Source organism: Bos grunniens, chromosome 20, assembly GCF_055505025.1.
Source record: "Bos grunniens cultivar Pamir isolate PY7600 chromosome 20, Bosgru_T2T1.0, whole genome shotgun sequence".
In the NCBI taxonomy this organism is placed as follows: Eukaryota; Metazoa; Chordata; class Mammalia; order Artiodactyla; family Bovidae; genus Bos; species Bos grunniens.
Window position 1 is genome coordinate 62760494 of NC_141184.1, and position 24683 is coordinate 62785176.

The window sequence follows — 24683 nt, forward strand, 5'->3', positions numbered from 1 at the left end:
GGGAACCGCTCTGCCGGGAGGTCTCAGGGCAGGGGTGAGACACTGAGAAAGGAAGCTTCCTTGTAAAATTTCAGGTTTCGCAAATGATTAGCTCAGTTTTTTTCCAACATGTCTTTATTTGTTTAAATTAACAAAATATAGGTTACATGCTATTTTCAGGTAAACTGCTTTTTCACTGAGGCAGAAAGCAATATTCACAACTTGGGCTGTTACATACTTCAAGTTTTAGTTTTAAATAGCAAGCCAGAATTCTGTACAAAATCAACATTTGGTGTAATATTGTCCAAATATGTGAAGGATTTTAAATGTTAGCTCTGTTACATTTTGTTCCAGCAAAGCAGACAAAGATCATAATTCAAAACACGATGTTAATATTTTATTAAATGCCTTCAGGGCTTAATAAATACAGTGTGCACATTGGCTGTCTCACGCAACTTCTCATATACAAATATACCAGATACCCTTGTGAGATCATGGAAGGTCAGCCTCAGTCTCATGGCCAGTGAGAAGATAAATTTTTAAAAAGAGAGAATGAGTTGAAAGGCAACAAAAGGGGGTAATCATAGGCTGGAATAAAAAGATTAACAGAAAATATGCCAAGTGGATGGGTCAGTTGGTCGGTTCAAAGACAGCGGTCAAAAGCCTGGAAAGCATCTGGTAGTGACCTATTTTCAAAGTGTCATAACGTGATAAATGTCATGCTGTCCTGGCCGGGGAAGTGCTGATGACCTTGGATGGTTTCATCCCTTAGTTCTCTGAGAAAGGCCTTATGGCTTCTCTTTCAGGCTTGCGTTCTGGCTCATTATTAACAACTCTAGGCAAGGTTGGCCATCCCTTCCCTTAGCTCTGTACTCTGTACTTACGCATAGGGTGCCCATATAATTCATCACCCAAACTGGAACATTTTTGAGAGTTAAGGTGACACTCTTAGTGACTAAGTGGGAACAAGAGGTATAAACCTAGGTTGTCCCAGGCAAATGAGGATGTTGGTCACACACAAAACCAAGGTTTTAGACTTGGTTCTCAGAAGGTCAGGGCATATTAATCAGCAGGTTATAGCTAATTATATCTAAGTCTCTCATAGAGTCAAGAATGAAAAACAGGCTTTAGAATACATTCCATAACAATTTTTTTATTACTTTTCCTAGACCCTTTTTTCTTCCTCCAAATGAAATTTTACTTGGAAGTCTAACAAATAAAACAGATGGAATTGGAGCTGCTCTGAGTGAAGTGGGGATGAAGGCTGAGAATTTCTCCTCCTCTAGCAGCTCTAGAAGGCCTAAGAGGACCTCTTGCTTCTCAACACACAATGTGGAAACCACCATTCTGGACCATGCTCTTTCCATCTCAACATTAACTTGTTCCTCAAACACTCCCACCTGACTCTTTTTGTGTGGAAAAGTCTATAAACTTGCTATTCAAGATCTCCTAGTTCCTATTCCAGTTTGGCACACCCAGAACAAACTGAAATCTGCAGCCTTTATGGCAGGTGCTCAACACCTGGCTGCTGAAAGAATGAATATGTAACAGGCCCATGAGAGCTGGAGGCTTCAGAGACCACTCTGCCAGTCTCCGAGTGACGTCATTGGAGGCACTGACGAGCTATATTAAAAATGATGAATGGAAAGCAAATGGCCCCTCGGAAGGATAGGTTTGGATCCTTTGGGTCCTATCCTCTGGGTAGGTTCTTGACTCAGAGTTGTTCTGGTAACTGCAGAAACCCACGATCCTCCCTTTACCATCCCCTTTGCAAGTGCCCTGACCCTGAGACAAGCAAGGATGGCTGCAGGGAACTCAAGAGGCTTTGGCAAGCTGTGGTGGCAACGCTGGAGGAAGGAGCCTAACCAAAGTGGCAGGAGGAGTCGCATCAGGGGCTGACAAAGTGCGTGCGTGACTGACGAGGACTGGATGAGGCTGATGGGGAAGCACCTGACCAAGAGAAAAAGAAAAACGGCATCCCACAGTCAGAGACGGGTCAGACTGTCTAATGAAATGTACTGGGAATTTTGGGAGGAGAAGAAGCAAATAATAAACAGTACCTAGCTCTACAAATAAGAGTTGAAACTACCAAGAAGCAGTTTTTACATAAACTCAGACACAGTACCAGAGGGTCACTGCTTACGGGCAGTCACATGTATGTGACATCTGGTCAGCACTGCTTTATCTGTCAGAATCCAGTGCCTAAGGAAAGCCCACCTGCTGGGCTCAAATCACACTTCACAGCCACCACCACTCACTGGAATCATGATTCACGAATCTAGGAAGAAACAGTCACTGTAGGCTGACTATGTATTTTTAAACATATTAAGTGATCATAAATATCACAGGCATCATCTCCTATTAAAAAAAACTGTGTGTTTATACAGTGTGTGTGTGGGGGGGTGTGTGTGTGTGTGCCTCCTCTCGTGAGGCTCTGACAGAACAGGTAAGAAGGCCTAAGTCAGCAGAATGATCTCAAGGTCTCCTGCTTTCTATCTTAATGAGTAAAGCCAGAAGCAGAAATATTTATGGAATCCTTGTGAGGGGGTCGTGGGAGCCACTATTTTATCCTAGTCGATCTTTCTCAACTCTCGCTACACATAAGAGTCATCTGGGGCAATTTGGAAAATAACCAATGCCAGAGCTCCCCTCTAGACCAATTAAATCAGGGCCTCAGGGGCCCAGGCCCCAGCATTAGTATTTTTTTTTAAGGCTCCCTGAGATGATTCTGGGACTTCCCTATAGCTCAGATGGTAAAGAATACACCTGCAACGCAGGAGACCTGGGTATGATTCCTGCATTGGGAAAATCCTCTGGAGAAGAAAATGGCAACCCACTCCAATATTCTTGCCTGGAGAATCCCAGGGACAGAGGAGCCTGGCAGGCTATAGTCTGTGAGGTCGCAAAGAGTTGGACACAACCGAGCAGCTAACACTACTACTCCTGAGATGATTCTAATGTGTAGGCAGCACTGAGAACACAGCCCCGCAACTGCTTTCCTAGCAATGGTTATTCCAATACTCTAAACAAGTTAGAGCTTAATTTCAGGGAGAATTCCTCCCCCCAGCCACCCCCACCCCCAGCCCCGCAGCTCCAGCACTGACAAATCCACTGCTCACAGGCTGCCAACTCTTCCTGCAGCTGCTTCACAGGATGAGGCCTTGGAGCAAGGTCCCCAGGAGGGAGCCCTGCTCAGGACTCAGGGTTAGCCTGCAGACACTGAGCACTGCTGGGCCATCAGAAAATATGCTCCAATGTGATATCTGATGAAGGCAGCGGGAGCTGAACAAGGCAGACCCAGGCAGGAATCTAAGCACTGCTGGTTTTTCCTTAATCAAAATTAATCACATTCTCTTGAAATTTTATCTTATATCTGCAGCAACTACTCAAGAACATCCTCTTTAAAAACTCACCCTCCTCTGTCATTTCTGATATTTTTTTGATTATTGAATAAAGAGATTTTAAAAATATATACCACTACTACAATTTTCATCTATCTGGAAAAATATAACTTTCACAAATTCAACTAAAGAGTCATTAATAAAGTAACACGTCAAGCACCATATTTTTGCAACTAGAAAGAAATTTACCATGTTAGTCAATGGAAAATAGAATTTCTAAAAGCACCTCAGCATCAGCTTACAATTAGATGTCTAGAAGAGTATGTACAGTTAATTGTACTGGAGATCCATGAAACAACATTGAAGAAGGCCCTCCATGTGTGTTAAAAATCAAGGGCCCAAATGCAACATCTGAGAAGCATTTCCTTCTCTACTCATTTAGTTTGCGCCCTTTGTCAAGATTCGTGCCCTTCTCCTCTCCAGCAAATGAGAGCTCATGCAGAAAGCTGTATCTGCACTGCCTAGCTCTCATTTTCCAAGTGTAATTCTTAAACCGTCCACTTAGATCCCCAAAAGCACTGCTTGTTTTTCCATTTTCCTCTCCAGTAATTCTTTTAAACTCTCATCTCTGTGCTTGAAGTACAAGTAATCAGAAAAGGCTGGGCCCCTCCGGGTGCTCGGCAGGACCCGGAGGCCAGGCCGCTCGTCTCTGCGTGCGAACTCTCGCTCGGGGCCGCCCTCAGGCCCCAGGCTGTCGCGGCTCTTCAGCGGGCGGGCCCCCGGAGGCGAGGCCTCCTCGGCGGGCGCCTCCTCCCCGGGGCCCGGCTCCGGCTTGGCAGACAGGTCCTGCGGCGCGCAGAGCGGCGGGCCGCGGGGCCCGAGGCCCGGGCTGTCCGGCTCCACCTCGTAGCAGTTGTCCTCGTCCTCCTCCTCGTGGCAGGAGCTGCCCCGGGCGCTCTCCCCGTCGGACTGGAAGGCTGGCCCCTTGGCCCGGCGCTTCTGGGACAGGTCGAAGGGCTCCTCCTGCTCCAGGCTCCGCAGGGCCCCCGCCGTCGGCGCCAGCGCAATCCTCCCCCTTCCAAAACCTGCCAGGAGCAAAGGCACGTTCAGGCCGCCGAAGGGGTCGCTGGGTGGAACCCAGGGCTGGTTAGCATAGCTTGATTTTGCATTTTAAAACTAGATAAATCCCCAGAAGGCTGTAGAGAGATGGGCCTTGTCACAGCTGGAATCTATATCCGTGTGACTCCTTTCAGGGGATTGTGGCAACATGCATGAAAAACTTTAAAAATAAGCACACCTTTGACTTAGCCAATCACACAACTGAAAACTTAAACTATGAATATAGTCTGGCAAATGCACAAACTGTATAAGGATGGGTGAAAACAACGTATCCATCTAAGGACAGAGGTTTGCTTACATAAATAGTAGTACCTCCATGGGGCTTCCCTGGTGGCTCAGACCATAAAGAACAGTCAAGGTATTATGTGTATAGAAGGTACTTCTATGTGTATAATATGTCGATACCTCTTAGTGCTCATAAAAGGTATTCTCTATATACTTTAAGTAAAAATATATATACTTATAGTACAGCCTCTATTTTATCAAAAAATATCTGGAAGGATATATGTCAAAATCTCAAAAATGGGTAACTATGAGGTGATTTTTACATTTTTCTTTTCACTTCGAATATATTTCTTTTTACTTTTAACAGTGAACACATATTTTACCATAAGAAAAAAATAACAAAGATATTTTCATTGTGGGAAAAAACCAGATATTGCATTTGGGTCCAGGGCTCCCCAAGCACGGACAGAGCTGGCAGGGCAGAGGAAGGTCCGGTGAGACGTTCGAAGCCCCCTGCCCAACCACAAGTGTCCTCGCTGCTGGACACAGGGGAGGTGGGCGGGCCTCACTTTCAGGGATGGGCTTTTCAGGAGGCAACAGACAAGTGGGAGGCGCGACCCGCCCCGTCCGTGGGGGGCCAGCGGTCAGGCCTGGAGGACAGGTGGGGATGACTGAGGAGGAGGAGGGCAGGGAGGGCCAGGGGGTGGCCAGACCCTGGTGCCCAGGGAGAAGCAGCTGGGGACACACCGAGGAAGCCGATGTCCAGGGCTGCCTACTTTACGGTGTTGTCAGGCGATGAAGCTATCTGTAGCTTTATTCTTGTCAGGGACACAGGGAGGATCTTTTTAATCTGGGTCATGATTCTTGAGCTATTTCAAAAACTAGAGTGAAGAAATGCCAAAGCCTTTTGTAGATGAAAGCATTAACATTGTCGGAAGTCTGTTACAAACTTTCAAAGCAACTCTCTGATAATACAGTGATGCTCTTGATTTTTCCAGAAGAATGACAGTCTTTAGGTGCCTGTTAGGACGTGAGCATCCACATGGAGTAAGTTCTGGTGACCGAGTCAGACTGTCAGATGGAGCACTGTCTCCTCATTGCCTTCTATGTCTCCAGCCGTGGTGGCTGAGCAAACTTCACCTAATTCTGGAAAAATCCAGAATAGCTGGATGCAAAGAATAATTCAGGAAAAGAACATCCTCAAGGGGAAAAAATGCTTTTGTTTTTAACAAGCATTTTTTCAGGGCTTTTATACAAACTCCACGCCTTGTTTTAGGATGATCAATTTTCTGTCACCCAGGAGTCATCTAAAACTCAGAGGGCGTTTCAGAAATCTGAAAGCTACAATCGTTTTGCTTCCTGCTGGGTATGCATGCATGCATTCTACTTGTGAATACGGGTGCCTAGTTGACCACATCTTTTGTAAAGGGGGGAGGAGCAGCAAATATGAACAAACCACCCGTGTTTTTACCCAGTGCAGTGAGCACTGGCTTGAGCCAGAAAGTCCTGAGTTAGAATCTCAATTCTGCATTCAACTTGCTGTTTGACCTTGAGCAGTTTCTATAACACCTCTTGACCAGGTCTCCTCTTACATAAAATGAGAACAACACAGTCTACTTTGTGAAAATACTGGGGACAAGCAATAACATCTAAGAGCATTGCCCTGTGCTTGGATCATCAGCCCAGTTAACGAGCTACTGCAAGTTACATATATGTGTGTCTTCTCTCCCCGCACACAGACCTCCCAGAGGGCAAACCAAGGCGATTCAGTTCCCCTGGCCTCTGCCAGGGCATGGAGCACACCACACTGGACAGAGAGCATTTACTGCCCGTTTACTGAAGGACAACCTACTGAGTTCAGTACTTCTGGAAATTAACTCTTTCCTGCAAAGAAAGGGACTGAGAAGATAACAGGAGGCAGGACTTTCCATCAGTTCAGTTAGGACTCGGTGGGGGAGATAGAAGCCCCTGCTTGGCCTGTGGCCAACCAGCCCTTCCAAGCAGGAAAACTGTCCTCGTGAGTTTCTGATTGTGAGCAGGCAGATGAGACCTAGCCTGCTATCCTGCCAGACCTACACCTAGACCAGACACACTTCAGCTGCCAGCAGAGCTTGCAGGCCTGCCCCGTAACAGAGCTTGCAGGCCTGCCCCGTAACAGAGCTTGCAGGCCTGCCCCGTAACAGCAGTGCGATCAAGAGGATACAGTGTGGCTTTAGAGTCAGAAAGGTCTGCGTTCAAATTCTCAGTCAGCCACTTTTCAGTTGAGTCAGGTTAATATTTCAAAGCCTCAGCTTCCCCATCTGTAATATGGGGATAATAGAAGTTCCTCCAGCCTGGAGTTACTATAAATATTCACAGAGACAGAGCACTCGCTGCAGGGCCTGGAACACAGAATGAAGAATGGTGCCGACTGGCACCATTATGATGCTCTAACCAACATCACTTTCACTTACAACCTCCAGATATTCACTCTGTGTTTGCTATAGTTATGTTGCCAACCTGCTCCTGCTACTCTGCTGTGGTCTTGAAGACGATGCTCCCTTTTTTAAATGTAGGAATAACCCCCGGAGTAGAGCTCCCTAAAGACAAGCTCAGCTCCCATTCCGTCACTTGCTGGGCCCGGCCACCGCAGGGCTCCTGGAAGGGCGATTACCTTGAGAGTGGAGGCCGCGCTCCATGACCCCGTGCTTCACTTTCATGTGGCGAGTCAGGTTCCCCTTCAGGGTGAACTTGCTGGGGCAGTAGAGGCACTTGAAGGGCTTGCTGTCGGAGTGCAGGTGCATGTGGCCCATGAGGTTGTGCATCCGGTTGAATTCCTTCCCACAAAGCTGTCGAGACAGTGACCAGGAGAACAGTTTACTCGCGGGTGGGACCCTTGCCCAGACAACCACACTCAGGCCTGGGTGAGGATGGACGAGCTGTTACTTTGTTTGAATCTTGGCATTTTTAAACTGCTTCCAAATAAAGTGTCCCCAAGGAAGTCAGGGAGTGGCTGCCTTGAGCCCAGGCTCAGAGGTGGAGCAGGGAGGGATGGATTCATGAGATTTTATTCCTGTTGTACAGGAATTTTTAAACTCAAGGTAAAAACTGCAAAGCTATTGAAGCTTCTTTTGAACACAACCTTTCGAAAAGGAGAAAATCTTCTCTGAAAAGCAATTGCTGAAAGTATCCTTCACTATAATGATAAGGATATGATGACTTGGTTAGTATTTATGGAGTATTTACAGTATGGAAAGCCCTATCCCAAGTCTGCCACGGACTATTTCACTTAACTCACATGAGTCCTATGAGATAGGTGCCGTTCTCATCCCCATTTTACGGATGGACAAACTGAGGGGTTAAGATGAAAGGCTGGCCAGGGCACACACAGCTTATGGGTGCTAGAACTGGGATGATGAACTCAGGTCCTTGGACACCAGAGACCATATCATCAGTCAGCATGTATCACACAGTTTCCCCCAACATAACTCTTCCGTTAGACTGTATCAACAATGCTCCTCTAATTTTTTTAATTTGCTGACTATGGGGAGTTAAAAGGAACAGTGCATAAAGGGAGGACTGTGTCTGTTCTCTGGGTAGACATTTGAAGTACTGAAAATATCATCCTAGGTATCCAAAAGCCAACCTGTTTTAGTCACTTCTTTTCTTCTCATTCCTATTTCCATCAAATTGCAAATACATGATGGACCACACCAGCGGTTCCCTAGCTCCCATGGGAACAGCAGAACTGCCTGTTTGAAGGCAGGACGTGCCGATGCTGAGGGTGGGAGACAGGAGCAGCTGTTGTGCGTGCTCTCCTTGCTTTTCTTGTCCCCAGGCTTCCCCAGAGTGGGGTTTGGAAGCTCCAGCCCTTGCTCGGCTGTGCTGTGAGGAATGCCGAGAAGGACTCTGTCTGTGCTGGGACTCCAGGTTCACGGGAGGAACGCTCTCTCCCTCCTCCCTTCCCAGCCTCCGAGGCCCACACCAGAGGGTAGAGAAACAGAGTGAGCGGGGCCTGCAGAGAGGGCGTGGAGTGCGGTGTCCACTGAAGCAGACGCCAGTTTTCCTTTCTCACTGAGACATGGTGTCGGCGCCAGTGAGGAGCTCTGGGTGGAACTTTTATTAATGCAGACCATATTGTCTTCAGGTGGCCATGACAGTGAGAGCTGAGCTGGCCAACATCTGTGACCTCGGGCACTTAGACTAACAGAACACTGGGCAGTAAGAGGAAGCCATCCTGGGACTGCAGATTTTTCACAGATAATCTATGCATGGGCAATGAATGGCTGGTTCTATATTTTTAAATGATTCACATTTGGGGGTTTTAAGCGCTTTTCCCCTTTCCACTTCCTTACTAGCAAGAATGAATGCAGCATGCTGGTGCCCCACACCCAGTGTTCAGAGCATCCTCACCACATTCATCTGGAAAAGGTGGCCCAAGAGGGGAGATGCTGAGAGAGTGGGTCTAACTTAAGAAAAAGTGTGGACACTTGCTTTCTTTTTATCCTCAACAGAGACAGTTCATAAAGATCTATCAGCCTGTGGCTCAATTTTGCTCACATGTGAAAGTTCTGATGGAGTTTTCTTTATAAGCTTAGTTTCAGTTCTCTGCCCTGGCTAAGAAGAAAAATGTATCTAGAGATTCTAGACTAGGTATTTCCAGTCATGGGTCATCTTAGAAAAGATGTCTCTCATTTGGTTCACGGGATAGTTCCTGACTATTTGGAACAATGCTGCTGTTGAAGTTGCTGAGCTGAACAGCCCTTCATTAGACAGAGGCATCTCTAAAGGCTCTGCCTGCCTTTTTGTTATAATCCCTGCCTAGCATCAGGCTGACACATGATAGGTCCTTATTAAGCCTCTGCTGAGTGAGTGAAGGGGTGAGGCACATTAAGCAGGTCTGAAAAGAGCAAGAGCCATGGGGAGATAAGCACAAGAGATGCAGGGAGAGAGGGGCTAGGGTCTGGAAGATCAATTAAGCTACTGCACTTGTCCAAGCCTGGATGGGTCTGGTGGTATTATAGGCAGGACAGAGAGAGAGAACTGAAGGAATAAATGGGTGCCTTCTTCCTTCAATGGCTTCATGGAGGCTGATATTCCACTTTTAGTTATCATCTCTGGTTGCTGAGGTATTAGAAGCTGGATTGGTCTGAAAAGGTTTTATAAAGGAGACAAAATTTGAACCTAATCTTGAAGAATATGTGGAGTGCCTTTTGTTTTTGTTGTGGCACAAGAATAGTCTCTTTATTATTTTCAGACATTTCATCATCCTTAACACTACAGACAAGGGAACTATTACTATTGTGATAATGACCCACAGCTTATTGCTACTGCAACTGCTGTGACTCTGGGGTTAGAGCAATTTACCTGCCTGTGGCCACAGCCCCTCTGCCCCTCATATGATAGCCCACCTCCACCCAACACACACAGGCGTGCACACAGCATGAGGGCTACTGCCAGATTCTTCCTCAGTTTTGGACAAGCAACCTTTTATGATCATCATAGCTGAGGGCGTATTTTCTATACTCATGCTTTTCTAGATCAATTCATTCAGTTCTGAACTTTCTGGGTCATTTTAGTGGTACATGGGGACAAAAGGATGTTTTATCATTTTAATAAATGATATTGTCTCCAATCATCGAAAAAGCAAGAGAGTTCCAGAAAAACATCTATTTCTGCTTTATTGACCATGCCAAAGCCTTTGACTGTGTGGATCACAATAAACTGTGGAAAATTCTGAAGGAGATGGGAACACCAGACCACCTGACCTGCCTCTTGAGAAACCTGTATGCAGGTCAGGAAGCAACAGTTAGAACTGGACATGGAACAACAGACTGGTTCCAAATAGGAAAAGGAGTCCATCCAGGCTGCATATTGTCACCCTGCCTATTTAACTTATATGCAGAGTACATCATGAGAAACGCTGGGCTGGAGGAAGCACAAGCTGGAATCAAGATTGCTGGGAGAAACATCAATAACCTCAGATATGCAGATAATACCACCCTTATGGCAGAAAGTGAAGAGGAACTAAAGAGCCTCTTGATGAAAGTGAAAGAGGAGAGTGAAAAAGTTGGCTTAAAGCTCAACATTCAGAAAACTAAGATCATGGCATCTAGTCCCATCACTTCATGGGAAATAGATGGGGAAACAGTGGAAACAGTGTCAGACTTTATTTTGTGGGGGCTCCAAAATCACTGCAGATGGTGATTGCAGCCATGAAATTAAAAGACACTTACTCCTTGGAAACAAAGTTATGACCAACATAGACAGAATATTAAAAAGCAGAGACATTACTTTGCCAACAAAGGTCCATCTAGTCAAGGCTATGGTTTTTCCAGCAGTCATGTATGGATGTGAGAGTTGCACCATGAAGAAAGCTGAGTCCTGAAGAATTGATGCTTTTGAACTGTGGTGTTGGAGAAGACTCTTGAGAGTCCCTTGGATTGCAAGGAGATCCAACCAGTCCATCCTAAAGGAGATCAGTCCTGGGTGTTCACTGGAAGGACTGATGTTGAAGCTGAAACTCCAATACTTTGTGAACAGCTGATTCATTTGAAAAGACCCTGATGCTGGGAAAGACTGAAGGCAGGAGGAGAAGGGGACAACAGAGGATAAGACGGTTGGATGGCATCACCAACTCAGTGGACATGAGTTTGGGTAAACTCCAGAAGTTGGTGATGGACAGAGAGGCCTGGCATGCTGCGGTTCATAGGGTTGCAAAGACATGACTGAGCGACTGAACTGAAATGATTGTCTCCTGAAGTCAAGGTTTATAGCCTCAGGGAAGAAGATCCGCTGTGGGGACATGACTCATCAGCTATATATTTTATGTGTGATTGGTAAAGGAGACAAATTTTGTTGTTGTTGATAAAACTTAATTTTTATACACCATGGTTTATAAAATTTTTATATTTTTACTATACCATGGTTTTATATACCATTTTTTTATGGTTTATGATAGCTTACTGGTAGCCAATGGAGAGCTTTCCCAGGGATAAGAAATAATGTGTTAGCTCTGAAAATTCTGAGGACGCTAAAAGTGTCCTCAAATAAAATAAATAATATTTTGAGGACAAATAATATTTTATTTGTCCTCAAATGAAATACCATTTCTGGTATTCAGAAATGTAGCCACCTTCCTTCTCTGTGTGGCCAACCCCAGTAATTCAGCACAAGGCTACATATATAATAACATTTAATGAATGTCTAAGTGTATGGTTAGGAAATAAACAACCAAGTCAGGGAAAATATGACTTCCTCATGCAAAAGTTCCACAAAGCAGCCATCACTAACTCTCTCTCTTGTTACCACTAAAGCTATTCACACTAGTTTGCAAACCAAAATCCTCAGTGGCAGAAAGATAGAAGCAATTAACTCAGGACTTGAAGTATCTGAATACCATTCACATCTCAGTGGTAGGTACCCTTAGCTTCTTCCTCTCAGCCTCTGGCCCTTCCACGGAGCCCTTGGGTTCTTATCCAGAACACCTGGCCTTGTCATCCTTCTTAGAGGATCATCTTCACATGACAACACACAAATATATGGAGATTTTCTGTGTCTGTGAAAGTTGGAGAGGCCTTTCAGTACCAATTGGTGAAGAGAGGCCAGAAAAAGAGGATTGTGTCAATTAAAGATGGTGCCTTCGGGTGGGGTTTGGTGTGAGCTCTAAGCAGAATCACTGTAGTGGAGGAGAGGAGCTAGGTGGACAGGGAGAAGGGTTGTGGGGGAGCATCCAAACTCTAGCTTCTCCTGGAAAGCAGTCATATACACAGCCCCCTTAAGTCACAAGACATGAGGTGCAGAGCCTGCCCAAGTGAAGACTTGCTGAATCGCCTCCTGCCGAGGTCTGCGGAAATTAAAGCCAGGATAGGTGTTGATACAGGAAGCTGCTGGAGTGATGAGGAGTCAGATTTCATCTTGCAGGTGGTCGTCTCAACCAGTCCAGCCCTCCTTAACTCTCAGTTGCTCTAATGAGCAGTATTAGTGTGCCTGGGACATTAAATATCAGCTTTTCCACCTATACCCACCTTTAAACCTACTTTAAAAAAGGGAAGTGGATCTCAAAGTGTAATAGACAGCAGAGCAGAGAGACAATAGTGAAACCCCAGAGCGATACAGAATTTGCTCCATTTTCTCTTCTGTAAAATGTCCATGGTAATCACAGTATCCCATGCGAGCTGTTGGTCCAGGTAAAGGGCTTAGCAAATTGTAAGCGCTCGATAAATATTAGCTCATTACTGCCACTATCACGTACATTTCGCCTTCCAGAAATGGTTAAGTTCTTTGAGGATAAGGGTGCTGTCTTTTAAAACCAAATTACGTGGAAGGCCCACTAAGGAAGGAACAAGTGAAGAATCCTTTGAGTAAACAGCTGCCAGGTTACCTGAGGCGTCATAGAAATGGAAGCAGGTGTGGCTCACGCAGCCCTGGGAAATGTGGATGGGGAGAGAAGGTTCACCCTAGATTGCAGGCTCTGGGGAGCCTATCACCTGGCTCCCTGACCCTCCATCAGCCCTTTAAACAGCGAGCAGGTGCCCTGTCCCCTTCTCGGCATAGAAGCTCCTAACTCCGCCTCCTGGCGCCCAGTCCCTCCTCGGTCCAGGCAACTTCCCGCGAGTCCCAGTGACAGTGCTGACAGCGGAGTCACAGGGAAGCCGCTGTGCACAGAGGCAGGGCCATGGCAGTGGGCAGCCACTGGGCCGGTCGCCAGAGGCCCACCAGACACGCAGAGGCACACAACTGAGACTGCGATGCTCCAGGAAGCCTGTTTCCCTGCTCTGAGAGGAAAGGTCAAAGAGCAGCAGCTTGCAGCCCCGGAGAATGGCCTCCGTTAAGCTGCCCTTCCCTTACATCCTTCTCTCTCTCTCTCTTTTAATAAGAAGGGTGTTCCTTTCCTCAAAGGGAGAGAGAGGGAGGGAGGGAGAGAGAGACTGTAAACTGTCCAAAAGGACCGTGAGAAAACAGGAAGCTTTGAAAAGTACAAGAGAAAGCAAGATGAAATCTATTTGCAGGCGGGCCCCTGGGGACATGCGAGGCATTGTTAAGCAGGCAGTTCATACAGCTATATCCTTCCTTCTGCTGAGGAGGGCTTTGCTGCCAAAAGGCTGCTATCTGGTCACTGCCTTAACCCCCTCAATGCCAGCCTGAGAACCCTGATCCCAAGCACTGGGTGCCTACAAGTCCCTACTGGGTTGGAGCATCTGAGAGCTTGAGGGGGAGATGGAGCCAAGTTGGCAGAGGCAGTGGGGACCCTTTTCAGGGAGAACTCATCCTTTTCTATCTGTTCTTCCCTCGGCCTTCAGCCCTCTGCTTCTGGCAGGCTGCAGATGACCTGGTGATTCATAACATAGGCAGCTCCCAGCTTCACCCATCTCAAAGGAGAATTTGTCCCGGAAATTCTGGATGACTGCTTTTCCTGGACAGGTTTCCCAAAGACGGCAGCTGGTTCTTTGCTATTATGGAGCGTGGCCGCTACAAGGATAGCATCCAAATCAAGTCCTTCGTGCTTACGCAGAATCTGGGAAGCATATTTCTGAAACATGGCTTAAGTCTACAGGCACAGGTCTCTGGAGAAGCTCCAGCTGGCTCCAAGAAGCAAGGAGTCCAGAAGTTGAGCCAACAGCAAAAGAACCCAGAAGGGCAGTAACTTTTCATAAGAAAAAAAAAAAAAGAAACTAAATGGAAACCTTTCCTCTCCTCCAATTTTCCATCCTATTGTTAATGCTTAATCCCGCACTAAACAAATGTTTCTGCTTGCTGTGGACAGCTGTTTCCACTGAGCCAGGGCCAGGGAGAATCAGTTCATGTGACCACAGTAGGAGGGATTGATGTTAGGAAGGATTTTTAGTGGTAAGAATCCCAGGAAATTAGAATCTGTTACTTAAAGACTCTTCCCCACACCTTTTTTTTGCAAGTTTTGGGGTAAAGGAGATGGAGTCAGGGCTTCCCCAGGTGGCTCAGTGGCAAAGAATCCACCTTCCAAAGCAGGAGATGTGGGTTCAATCCCTGGGTTGGGAAGATCCCCTGGAGGAGAGCATGGCGACCCACTCCAGTATTCTCACCTGGGAAACCCCACGGACAGAGGAGCCTGGTGGGCTACAGTCTATGGGGTCACAAAGAGTCAGACATGACCGAGCGACTGAACAACAACAGATAAGAGTAAACTCTTGGAGTATGGCTGGAGCAAGCTCTGCCTCTTTTCTTCCAGCCATGTCAGTCACATAAAGGGAAATACCCTTCCCAATGATAAAGGTCAGGTTTAGTTGTCCAGGCCTGTGCTCCAGCATCACCATGCAGCCGGCCAGCCGCTCCTCTCAGAGCGGTGTGACTTGCATGGCAATGAGCAAATGGCCTTCTGTTCCTCTCCCAACTCCCAGACCCGAAGAAACCCCACCCAGGACCAGATTTCCAAGAGTCCAGCATGACATGAATAAGAAGCAAAGTCACAGGACACCATCTGGAGGTGGCCCATCCCATTGTGGTGTCTGGAACCAGTCTACAGACACACAGACATGCCCTCATTACATAATCTGTACGTTCAGATGTGCTCAGACATGCTCTGAAATTCCTTTGAGATTAAAGAGAGTGAAGGTATGCAGACACCAAGCAGGCGGCGCTTGGCAGGGAGGCGCGGACAAAGCGAGGGAGAGCCTGGCAGCGCGTCTGCCCTTGTCGGGAGGTGCACGCTCTAGATGAGGCGACTCACACCCGATCTTGTGTCAGAACTGTCTAAGAACGGAGAAGGGCCACCTAAGTTGGACAAATATACACTCTGACATCCAGGCCTTTCTGTTTAAATGACTGACACTCCCTTCCAGGCAGCCTCCAACCTCCTGTGGTCTCCTTGGAGGACCCGCTCATCAGGAAGAAGTGACCTTTGCAGATGGCCAAGCCCACCTCCCATTGGGAAGTTCCACTGCCTCATATAGGAGCTGGCACTTCACGCTTCAAGCCCCTCTCTTATGGGATTTTATCATGTAGATATCTGGAGCAGATATCTGGAGCCTTATCCACCGTCAAGGAGAGGTCCGACTGGGCTTCTCAGCTGACCAGCTGATACCCTTGAAGCTCGTGTGGCGCTCTACCATCAGGGTGAGTGAGGCCTGGCTCACTGCATCCCTGGCCCCATCGAGTCCGGTCTTCTGTGCTCTGGTACCAGGGAGAACCGTCTGAATTCTCAGGGACCCTTGGTCCCAGATCCTCTGCGCCCCTCTGAGGCCCTTGAGGTACAGAAACAGAAGTGCCTCTGTGCTCCCAAATCACACACAGCCTGCAAGCCCTTTTCCTGAGTTGGCTCTGCTTTATCATATCCCTCCATTTCAGAGACATTTGCTGGTTTAACCGCTACAGCTGGCCCTGAACTGGTGAAGTGGGAGGGGGTTGGGCTGCATGAACATGGATTTTTAGGGGACTGCAAACCATGCAATGGCGCCTGCATATTTTAACAACTTCGTGTGCTCCGCCACCAGCAGATAAAAATACAGTTCCTCCTTGAAGCTCAAGAGTAAACTCAGCACAAGAAATGAAGAGAGGTACAAGGAACAAAGAGGGGCAATGAGCCCCTGATGGCACCTCTACTGTAGCAGACAGTAAACCCCAGGAGGGTGGGAACAGCTCTGTGAAAAGTGAAGGGTTTGGGAGTTCCCTGGTGGTCCAGTGGTTAAGACTCCACACTTCCAATGCAGGGACGAGGGGTTCTATCCCTGATCAGGGAACTAAGATCCCACATGCTGCATGGCATGACCAGAAAAAAAAATTTTTAATCTAAAAAAAAAAGTGAAGGGTTCAAGAGACTCAGTGAGGTGGGAAGGAACCCAAGGCATGTCTAAAGGGAGACAAGAGCTGGTCTGTGGCATCCACAGGCTCGTGCAGCTGGGCCCGGCTTCATGAGTGTGAGCCCCGTGCGATCACATGGGGCCCTGAATTCACAAGGGTCCTGGGTCTGGTGTAATGCTCTGCTTTCATCATCTTGAAATTGTGAATAACATCTGAAGTAGGGGCCCCCATCTTCACTTTGCACCAGGCCCTGCAAATTATGTACATCGTTCTGCATACAGCTTCCTCCCCTTTCAGCTCAGATCACTCCAGATGGACATAAACTGACTTTCAAACCACTGGGAACTTGAAGGAGAGCAGGGGAAACACAAGTGGGTGGCAGGAAAAGGGCTGGAGGGAGACCCCTCCCTCCCCTACCTCCGGAGAATGCCCACCAGGTCTAGGGAAGCTCTGGCTCCTGACCCCTCTCACCCCGTCCAGGAGGGGCCAGCACAGGAAAGAAGTCAGCTTCACAGGGGGTTCCTTCAAGTGGGGGTACATACTGCGGAGGGATGAAGGCAGCAACAGCCCCGGGAAGCAGGGAACCCTACTCCAGAAACAGGGATCGACAGAGAAAGTCACTGGGACTCTGTCAGACACACAGCACAGAAGGAACAGCCACTTCAAAAAGAAAGGCTCTAATGATATCTGAACTCCGTGATTTCCCTCTGCTCCCCTCTCAGCCCTCCCTTCATGGCTGTGGGGTCACTTGTTGGTACCTTCCTTGAGTCAAACTATCCAACCCTAAGTGAGATTTCTCCTCCTGAGGAGTGGGAACAACATGGGAAGACGGGGCAGCCTGGACACCCCGAGCGCTTCTGAGCAGCGCCCGCCGGTGCCTTAGGCTTGACAAGTCTCCAGCTCACACTTTATCTCAGCACACAAAATAAAAACCCCACCAAGGTAATGCGACACAGGGACGGTAACAAAGATGCTCCACGGTACTCAGCAATAAACAAGAAGCATTCAGTTGTTCCTCTGCCCAAGCAAGCATTTCCGAGGTCACAGGAGGGGTTAACCTTTAAACCTCTTTCATCCCCTCCAGGAGACCTACCCTCAAATTACACTGCTCAGTCCAAGTGTCAGGAGGGCGGGAGCGGGGGTGGCATAGGGGAAGGGAAGCAGACAGGGCTGGAAGCTTCTCTGACTTCTCTGTGTTGTCTCTGGCTTGTCAGGGGAAGAGGGCTGCACCTGGTTGCTGCCTTCTAGAACAGGAGCCCTCCACATCACCTTCATCCTGTAAAAACCTCAATCTCCAAACGGATTTTCCACCCTCAGCTCTCCCGGGTCTGGCTGCTTCCAGGCCCTGCACACTGACCGATTCCACAGGGAGACAAGCAGGGCAACTCCTGGGGCACAGCTGAGCACAGCTGTGGTGGAGACACAGCAGATGGCCTGGGTCTGGCCGCAGACATACGCTGAGCCTCAGAGGCCCTTCTGAGGAGACTGAGGACAAGGTTCCCTGGAGACTTTTCCCCCGGCATTTGCAGAGCCCTCTGAGCTCTCCCGGGATTTCCAGGTAGCTCAGGGGTACAGAATCTGCCTGCCATTGCAGGAGACTCAGAAGATGTGGGTGTGATCCCTGGATCAGGAAGATACCCTGGAGTAGGAAATGGCAACCTGCTCCAGTATTCTTGCCTGAAAAATTCCATGGACAGAGGAGCCTGACGGGCTACAGGGCACAGGGTTGCAAAGAGTCGACCACCACTGACCACGCACATGCGCTGAGCCCTTCCTCTCCGCATTCCCTCAGGCCCCCTGCTCACCTTGCATTTGAAGGGCTTCACGTCCGAGTGGACAATCATGTGTGCCTTGAGGGTCTGTTTCTGCACAAAGCTCTTGTAGCAGAGGTGACACTGGTAGGCACGGATGTTGGTGTGGATCAGCACGTGTCTCTTCATGTTGGCCAGCAGCGTGAACTCCCGCCCGCAGATCCCACATTTGTGCTCCTTCACGCCCTGGAAGGAGGCAAGATTCAAAAGAACCATGGTGAGCAGGTACAGACTGCCATCAGGACAGCAGTCTTTGCTTTTCTCTCTGACACATAAATCCACCAAGAATTTAGTGACAGATGTTGAGTTCCAAATAGTATGGCTGTAGCCTTGTCAAATAACTATTTTCTTAAAAAGTGTTGATTACATAATCTTTTATTTTCTTCTGAAAACCATGAACTAGCCAGACGGTTAGAGGAAAAGACAGCTATTGCTTCTGTTGTTCCTGATGCTTGCTTGGGGTTAATTCTGCAGTAACAGCTCTCTTGGATTAATAGGATTTGGGTAAGAGCACTGCAGAATGTTATGTAAAATGAGTCTCTAATTCAGCTTTCATGATAATGAAAAAACAAAACCTCCTAAACTTATAATATCATTTCCCGTATGAAAACCAACGTTCTCTTGAGTTCTCATTAAAGGACATGAAAATTCAAAAACAAACAGATCCACACTTCAAAAAAATCACAGCTTGATAATGACCTCTTGAGATGGTACCCTGGGTTCCTGCAGGCCATGGTGGCCTCGGTGTGATTTGTCTATGAAGCTCCTCCAAGCCAGCTTCTGCCGACAGAGAAATTTGGCAGAGGATAGCTTTCTCGATTAGAAAACAGGAAAGAAGATTTTCTAGTTTCCCTGCTGTTTGTGGAGAAGTGTTTGAATACTTTAGCGTCAACGCCCTCAACTGAAGCATGGCTAGGGACTCACTCACGGCGTGAGTAGAATATTACCTAATCCTGGCCGACCAGTGCTTCCCTGAAACGGCTGCTGCAAGAAATTTTGACCCAGAATGACTTTTGGGGAGGAAAACGTAGTGATCCATGGTAATAAAACTAGGGTTATTACAGGTTTAGACAAATCTTTAGCTAACAACTGTACCTTATAAAACCCATATGGCCTGGTATTCATTCATAGGGACTAGGGCGGGGAGTTGTTTCAAGGTTCTCTCTGCCTATATTTCCATTTCTTTAATTTGGGACATGGTACAAGAAAGTACCACTCCTCAATTTTGGTGAGCCCCTGGCACTAAAGGGTGGGAGTTAGGGTCCCTGCCTAGCCATTTACTGACTGCATAATCTTAGTTGGGTCCCTCAGCCTTTCTAGATGAAGCGCTCAAATGGAGTGCTGGGCTCTTCCTAACTGGAATACTGTCTACTCTAGGTGACTGCAGACGAGAAAGGATTTATGCTAATGGAGAGATCTAAATTTTAATGTCCTCCTAAGAAGATGAATTTTTAAAATGTGTTGCATACTCAAACAGTGAGTTTAAAATTATTAACAAAAACTATTTTCTTAATGAGTTTTAAAATTTACTTCAGTATCTTTATTCTCAAGATTATTCCTATACTTGGTTGTGATCGAGACGATAACTAGATCATATATTCAAGTATAGGAACAATCTTACAGAAGTTTCATACATTCTACAATGTATCTGATTCCTTTTCCACACATATAGGAATCCCTGAAATCAGCACACAGTCCCTCTGGCCGCTGCCTCTCAGTTCAGGCTTTTTGATGATGGCTCCTGCACTAGGCAAGCACCTCCTCTCTGGGGGTTTCTAAGGAGCCTTTTGCAGGGCAGCTGTTTGTGCAGAGCCAAGGCAGCTACACATTTTGTCTTGTTTGGTCTTAACCGATCAGATGAAACCCACAAAGCCAGAGCAGAAATGTTATTTTGGCTGGGCAAAGTCCTCCACTGACCTTTCAGAATGAAAGATTGTTTTAGCAACTCTGGCTCGCTAGAAGTCTCTTCTGCCAATAAAACCACTTGAAGTCAAGGTGATAGAGTAGAGGTCAGTGGGGCAAACTTCCCCTCTTGGAAGCTCAAAGTTGACCTAAGTTAGCTTAGCTGGGTAAGATTTCAGGGACACACCAGGGACTTGTTTTAGTTCATCCTGAGAGACTCTAGGGCTTTGGCTGCAAACTAGGCTGAAGGCAGACATGTGGGCCTATATTTCTCCTTGAATATCTGAGACAGGGGAAGGGAAGAATGCACTCATGCCTCCTATAATACAAATCAGAGAGCACTGCAACCACCTGGCAGAAGCTCGGGGGGGAAGCACGGATCCTGCTGGACCCAGGCTAAGACTCTGCTCCCCGCAGAGTCACCTGTAAATGAAGCAGCTGAAAGGAGAAACTAAACCAAGAGGTAGCCACAGATTCAGCAGAAAAAGACCAAGAGAACTTTCCAGAGTTTTCTAGAAGGCTCTGACTAGTGTATCCCAGGTGTAAAGCTGGTCTTGGGTCGTTGGGACTGATGACACACTCATGCTAGTGCCCTGGATGAAGTTTCCAAACATGAAATCTTAGGAAATCTGGAAGGCTAAGTAACAGCACAAGGACCCGCTGTGATGTGTCGTTCATCTTTCCTCACCCTCCTCTCCAAACCGCATTATTTCTTTTCCGGCCCACCTGAGACTCTAGAAGTCTAGATGGGAAAGGGCTTGATGGCTGGGCTCCTCATTCTCTCCCATTTCAAGGTGAAGAAGAACATTAGGGCTCTACACGTGTTAGGGGTGGGGAGCCACGCAGGGCTCCTGGGTCCTCTCCTCCAAAGACGGGCCAGCCCCGCCCCTGGCCGGGAGCCCCGCCCCTGGCAGGGAGCCCCTCAGTACCTTGTGGGTGAGGGAGTGCTGCTTGAGGTGGTGTGGCTGCACGAACTCCATGCCACACTCGGAGCAGATGTAGGGCCGGATGTCCTTGTGCTTCATCATGTGGTTCTGCAGCTGGCTGGGGTACTGGAAGGTCTTGTCGCATTCGGAGCAGTTGTATTGGATGGGGCCCCGGTGCGTGGTGAGGTGCCTCTTCAGCTGGGCCAGGGTAGGGAAGTCGAGGCCGCACTCCACGCAGATGTTTTCCCGCCCGCTGGCGTGCTTGGCCTCGTGGGCCTTGAGCTCGCTGGGGTAGGCGAAGCCCCGGCCGCAGACGCGGCAGTTGTGCGGCTTCACCTCGCTGTGCTGCATCATGTGGCGCTTCAGGTGGCTGGTCTGCGTGAAGGCCTTGTGGCACACCTGGCACTTGTGAGGCCGGGTGCCCTGGTGCGTCAGCATGTGGGTGTGCAGGTGGCTCAGCTGCTTAAAGAGCTTCCCGCAGCGGCTGCAGGCGTGCGGCTTGATGCCGCTGTGACCCAGGATGTGGGTCACCAGGTTATACTTGGAGGTGTAGGACTTCTCGCAGGTGGGGCACTGCCAGCGCTTCTGCGCGCCGCCCACGTCCACGTAGTAGCTGTCGTCGATCTGCACGTTCACGTCCACTCGCTCCACCTTCTGCTTGGTCTCCTCGCTCTCGGGCGGCTCGGCTTTGCGGGGCAGCGGCGGCTCCGGCGGCCGCTTGGGCAGGAAGGTGTGCCGGCTGAAGGGGAAGGGTGAGGCCGAGGGCACGAAGAAGGGGAACACGAGGCCCGGGGCCACCTTGGGGTAGTAGGGGTAGGGCGCGGGCAGGAACGGAGGGGCCGCGGGCGCAGGCCACACGGCGCTGGGCTTCACGGGCTCCTGCTTGACGGCCTTGCTGCCCAGGTGCTCCAGGCTGCGGTAGAACTGGAAGCCCACGTTACACAGGTCGATCATCCGCGAGTCGTACTTGGGCCGCGGCGGCGGCGGCGGCGGGAAGAGCAGGGGGAGGTCCGGGACCCCCGGGTTCTTGCTCTCCTCGGGGTGCAGGCCGAGAGCCCCTTCTTCCGCGGGGTGGTTATAGGGCATCTTGGTGGGCATGCTCTTGCGTTTGCGAGACCCTCCTCCTTCAAAGACCCCTGGGTATCCGTCTAGCTCTCCTGGAGGAGGCTCGTACCGGAACTGGGAAAACGGCCCCCGGAGAGCTTCCGGAAAGGGGTGTCCTGGGGGAGCCTTCCCTCGGGAAACCACGGGCTGCAGGCCGTGGGGAAAGGAGGGGGCCCTCTTCACACCCAAACTGAAATGCACATCTTCGTCTTTGACCATCTTCAGTTCCTTCTGCATCCTTGGCAATTCTCCTTTAAAAAGAAAGAAATTTATTGTTTAAAAAAAAAAAATCCCCTTTTTTCCATTAACATTTTTGGCTAGATGTCAGTACCAATTTATAGAGAGTAATGTTTGTTTAATACCTATCCCCGTTTATCCTAAGGCTGTTTAAAATATCATTTTTCCCCCTTGCAAACTCGGTTACTAATGTAGAAAGCACTGGCCTCTTGGAGTGGGACCCTAGGGCTCCAGTGAAAACCCAATCACAAAACCATGGCTGGGGCTGGGGTGGGAGCAGGGTATGAGAACGGGCTGGATTGAGAAGAAACCTGAGAATTCATTGGGGATTTTCCCCATCTAAGACGAGAGTACCAAGGCCCAGAGAGATGAAGTGACTGCTGAAATCCCACTTCTACTCAGTTCAGGAGTCAGAACTAGGACACCTTCTCTCAGCTTGAGATGCAATTGCATCTGCCAAATGGCGATTTAAATGTCTTTTAGGATTATTTCTTCTCTAAGTGAATTGATCTCCACTGCCTCTCCCTGTCTAAGGGCCTTTGCTGCTGGGGCATGGGGATACTGCAGGCCACACAGGAGAGCAGACTTTACTGTTTACAGATCTCAGACTATCTGAATATCCACCCCCAGCAAGGCTGCTGGGGTATATCGAGCAGACAAGATCAGTGTGATTAAGAAAAGCATATACTTCAGTGTTAACAGAGTCATGTTGGCAGTCTGTGCATTCTACTCTTCCACCTGAAGCAACATCAGGGAAAAAAATCCTAAGATTGTGAGTCTCTCAGACTGCACTTGTGTCTCTTCCTTCACACAGGCGTCATCATAGAGCTTGGTCTTCGGTGTTGGTGACTCCTGTGGTACCTGTGATTTCCCTGGCATGTCTGGGAGAGCCTCTGGGGCCAGAATCTCAGCCAGGGGCCATGCTTCCTCACACATGTCTCCTTGCCAGTCTTGTAGCCTCCTTGCTTGGGTACAGGTGGAAAGAACCAGATGGCTGACTTCACATTTCCAGAAAGGCCCTTTCTACCTAGATCTTCTGGGCCTGAATGGGATTGGCCCCCTTTGCTCAGCAGACGCTCTCAGAGAACCGGTCAGCCTGGTCAGGAGTCAGGTCTGGCCTCGAGCCACTGAAGACAGGGCTGGGATAGGTTCTGGATTCACCCAGGGCTCTGGCCCCTGGGAATGACCACTTGCTGAGCAGTGCAGTGTGAGGGTTCCAGAGGTGAGAGGACCAATGATTTTCTGTAGACCCTGGTGAGGCAAATGCAATTTTATTTTGTCACCACTGACCTACGAAAGTGAAGAAACATTATTGAAGAGATGATGTGATTTTTAACACAAACGCAGAATTATGTCTGCAAATTCAGAGGTTTTACATATGCACATTTTAATTTCCTCCCTATTTTAATATGGCAAAAATTCCACCCCCCCCCCCCAGTTTCTGACTTGTGCATATATATACCCCACCTCTAAAATAGTAGTCTGCCCTCTCTAGAATAAAATTGTAACTCAAGAGGTTTCGAAAAGCATTGAGATTCATCCATGAACATTTCTCCAGACTCGTAAGGCAGCATCCCCTTCCTGCATAAAGATCTTAAAGAGCACTGCTGATCCCTACAGAGGTCAAGGAGAACTAGATCTGCTTCCTCCTGACCTTCTTGAGACAGAAGTCAGCTGTCTTTTCAATCTAAGGTGACAAAGAGGGCCCTGGAGGGGGGTGGGCGGTAAAAGAATTACACCCCAAAACCAAGTCCATATCAGGGATGGGGAGTATTGAAGGGGACAGCAGAGAACAGATGTCTCCTCAGGAGGCCTTTTATCAGTCAACTTAAAACCCTGAATGGCCTCTGCAAAAATGTTAACAGACTCCGAAAGACCTGAATGTTTGCAACCTACACGTTCCCCTCTATCTCTAAAAATAGCTCCACTGGCATCCATGAAAGATGTGGGATTCCCATGCAGGAGGCAAGAGAGGCATGGGTCAGCACAGGGGGTGAGGAACTGCAAGCCCTCTGGCTGGTAGTCTGTGGCTGCTCCCAGAAAAACAGCAGGTTAGAAGCCAGTTCTCTACCAGGATGTGCTGAAATAATGTGCAAAAATAAAGAACTGAAATTGTCAAAGTAGACAGCTATGGGAGAATGCAAAGAGCGTTGGTTTGAAGCCTGAGGATCTGGGTTTGAACGCTGGCTTTGTGTTAGCAGCTGTGGGAAAATGAGGAAGTTAATTTGGAGGTTTGATTTTCTCATCCGTGAAATAGGGGTTGAAATATCCCCATGGGGTTGTTG

At 48.3% G+C, this 24683-nt stretch overlaps 1 protein-coding gene across 2 annotated transcripts in view; it reads right to left on the bottom strand.

Moving 5' to 3' along the window:
* Positions 1–354: 354 nt before the first annotated feature.
* The window catches only part of ZNF366 (zinc finger protein 366), a 64366-nt gene continuing 40037 nt past the window's right edge, over positions 355–24683 (bottom strand). For both annotated transcript variants that reach the window (XM_086361069.1, XM_086361070.1), the window contains exons 2-5: positions 21061–22412; positions 18224–18415; positions 7318–7492; positions 355–4405 (exon numbers count right to left, since the gene is read on the bottom strand). In XM_086361069.1, coding sequence (XP_086217195.1) covers positions 3882–4405; positions 7318–7492; positions 18224–18415; positions 21061–22398 — 2229 coding nt within the window. In that variant the 5' untranslated portion in view covers positions 22399–22412 and the 3' untranslated portion in view covers positions 355–3881. The remainder of the gene's footprint in view (positions 4406–7317; positions 7493–18223; positions 18416–21060; positions 22413–24683) is intronic.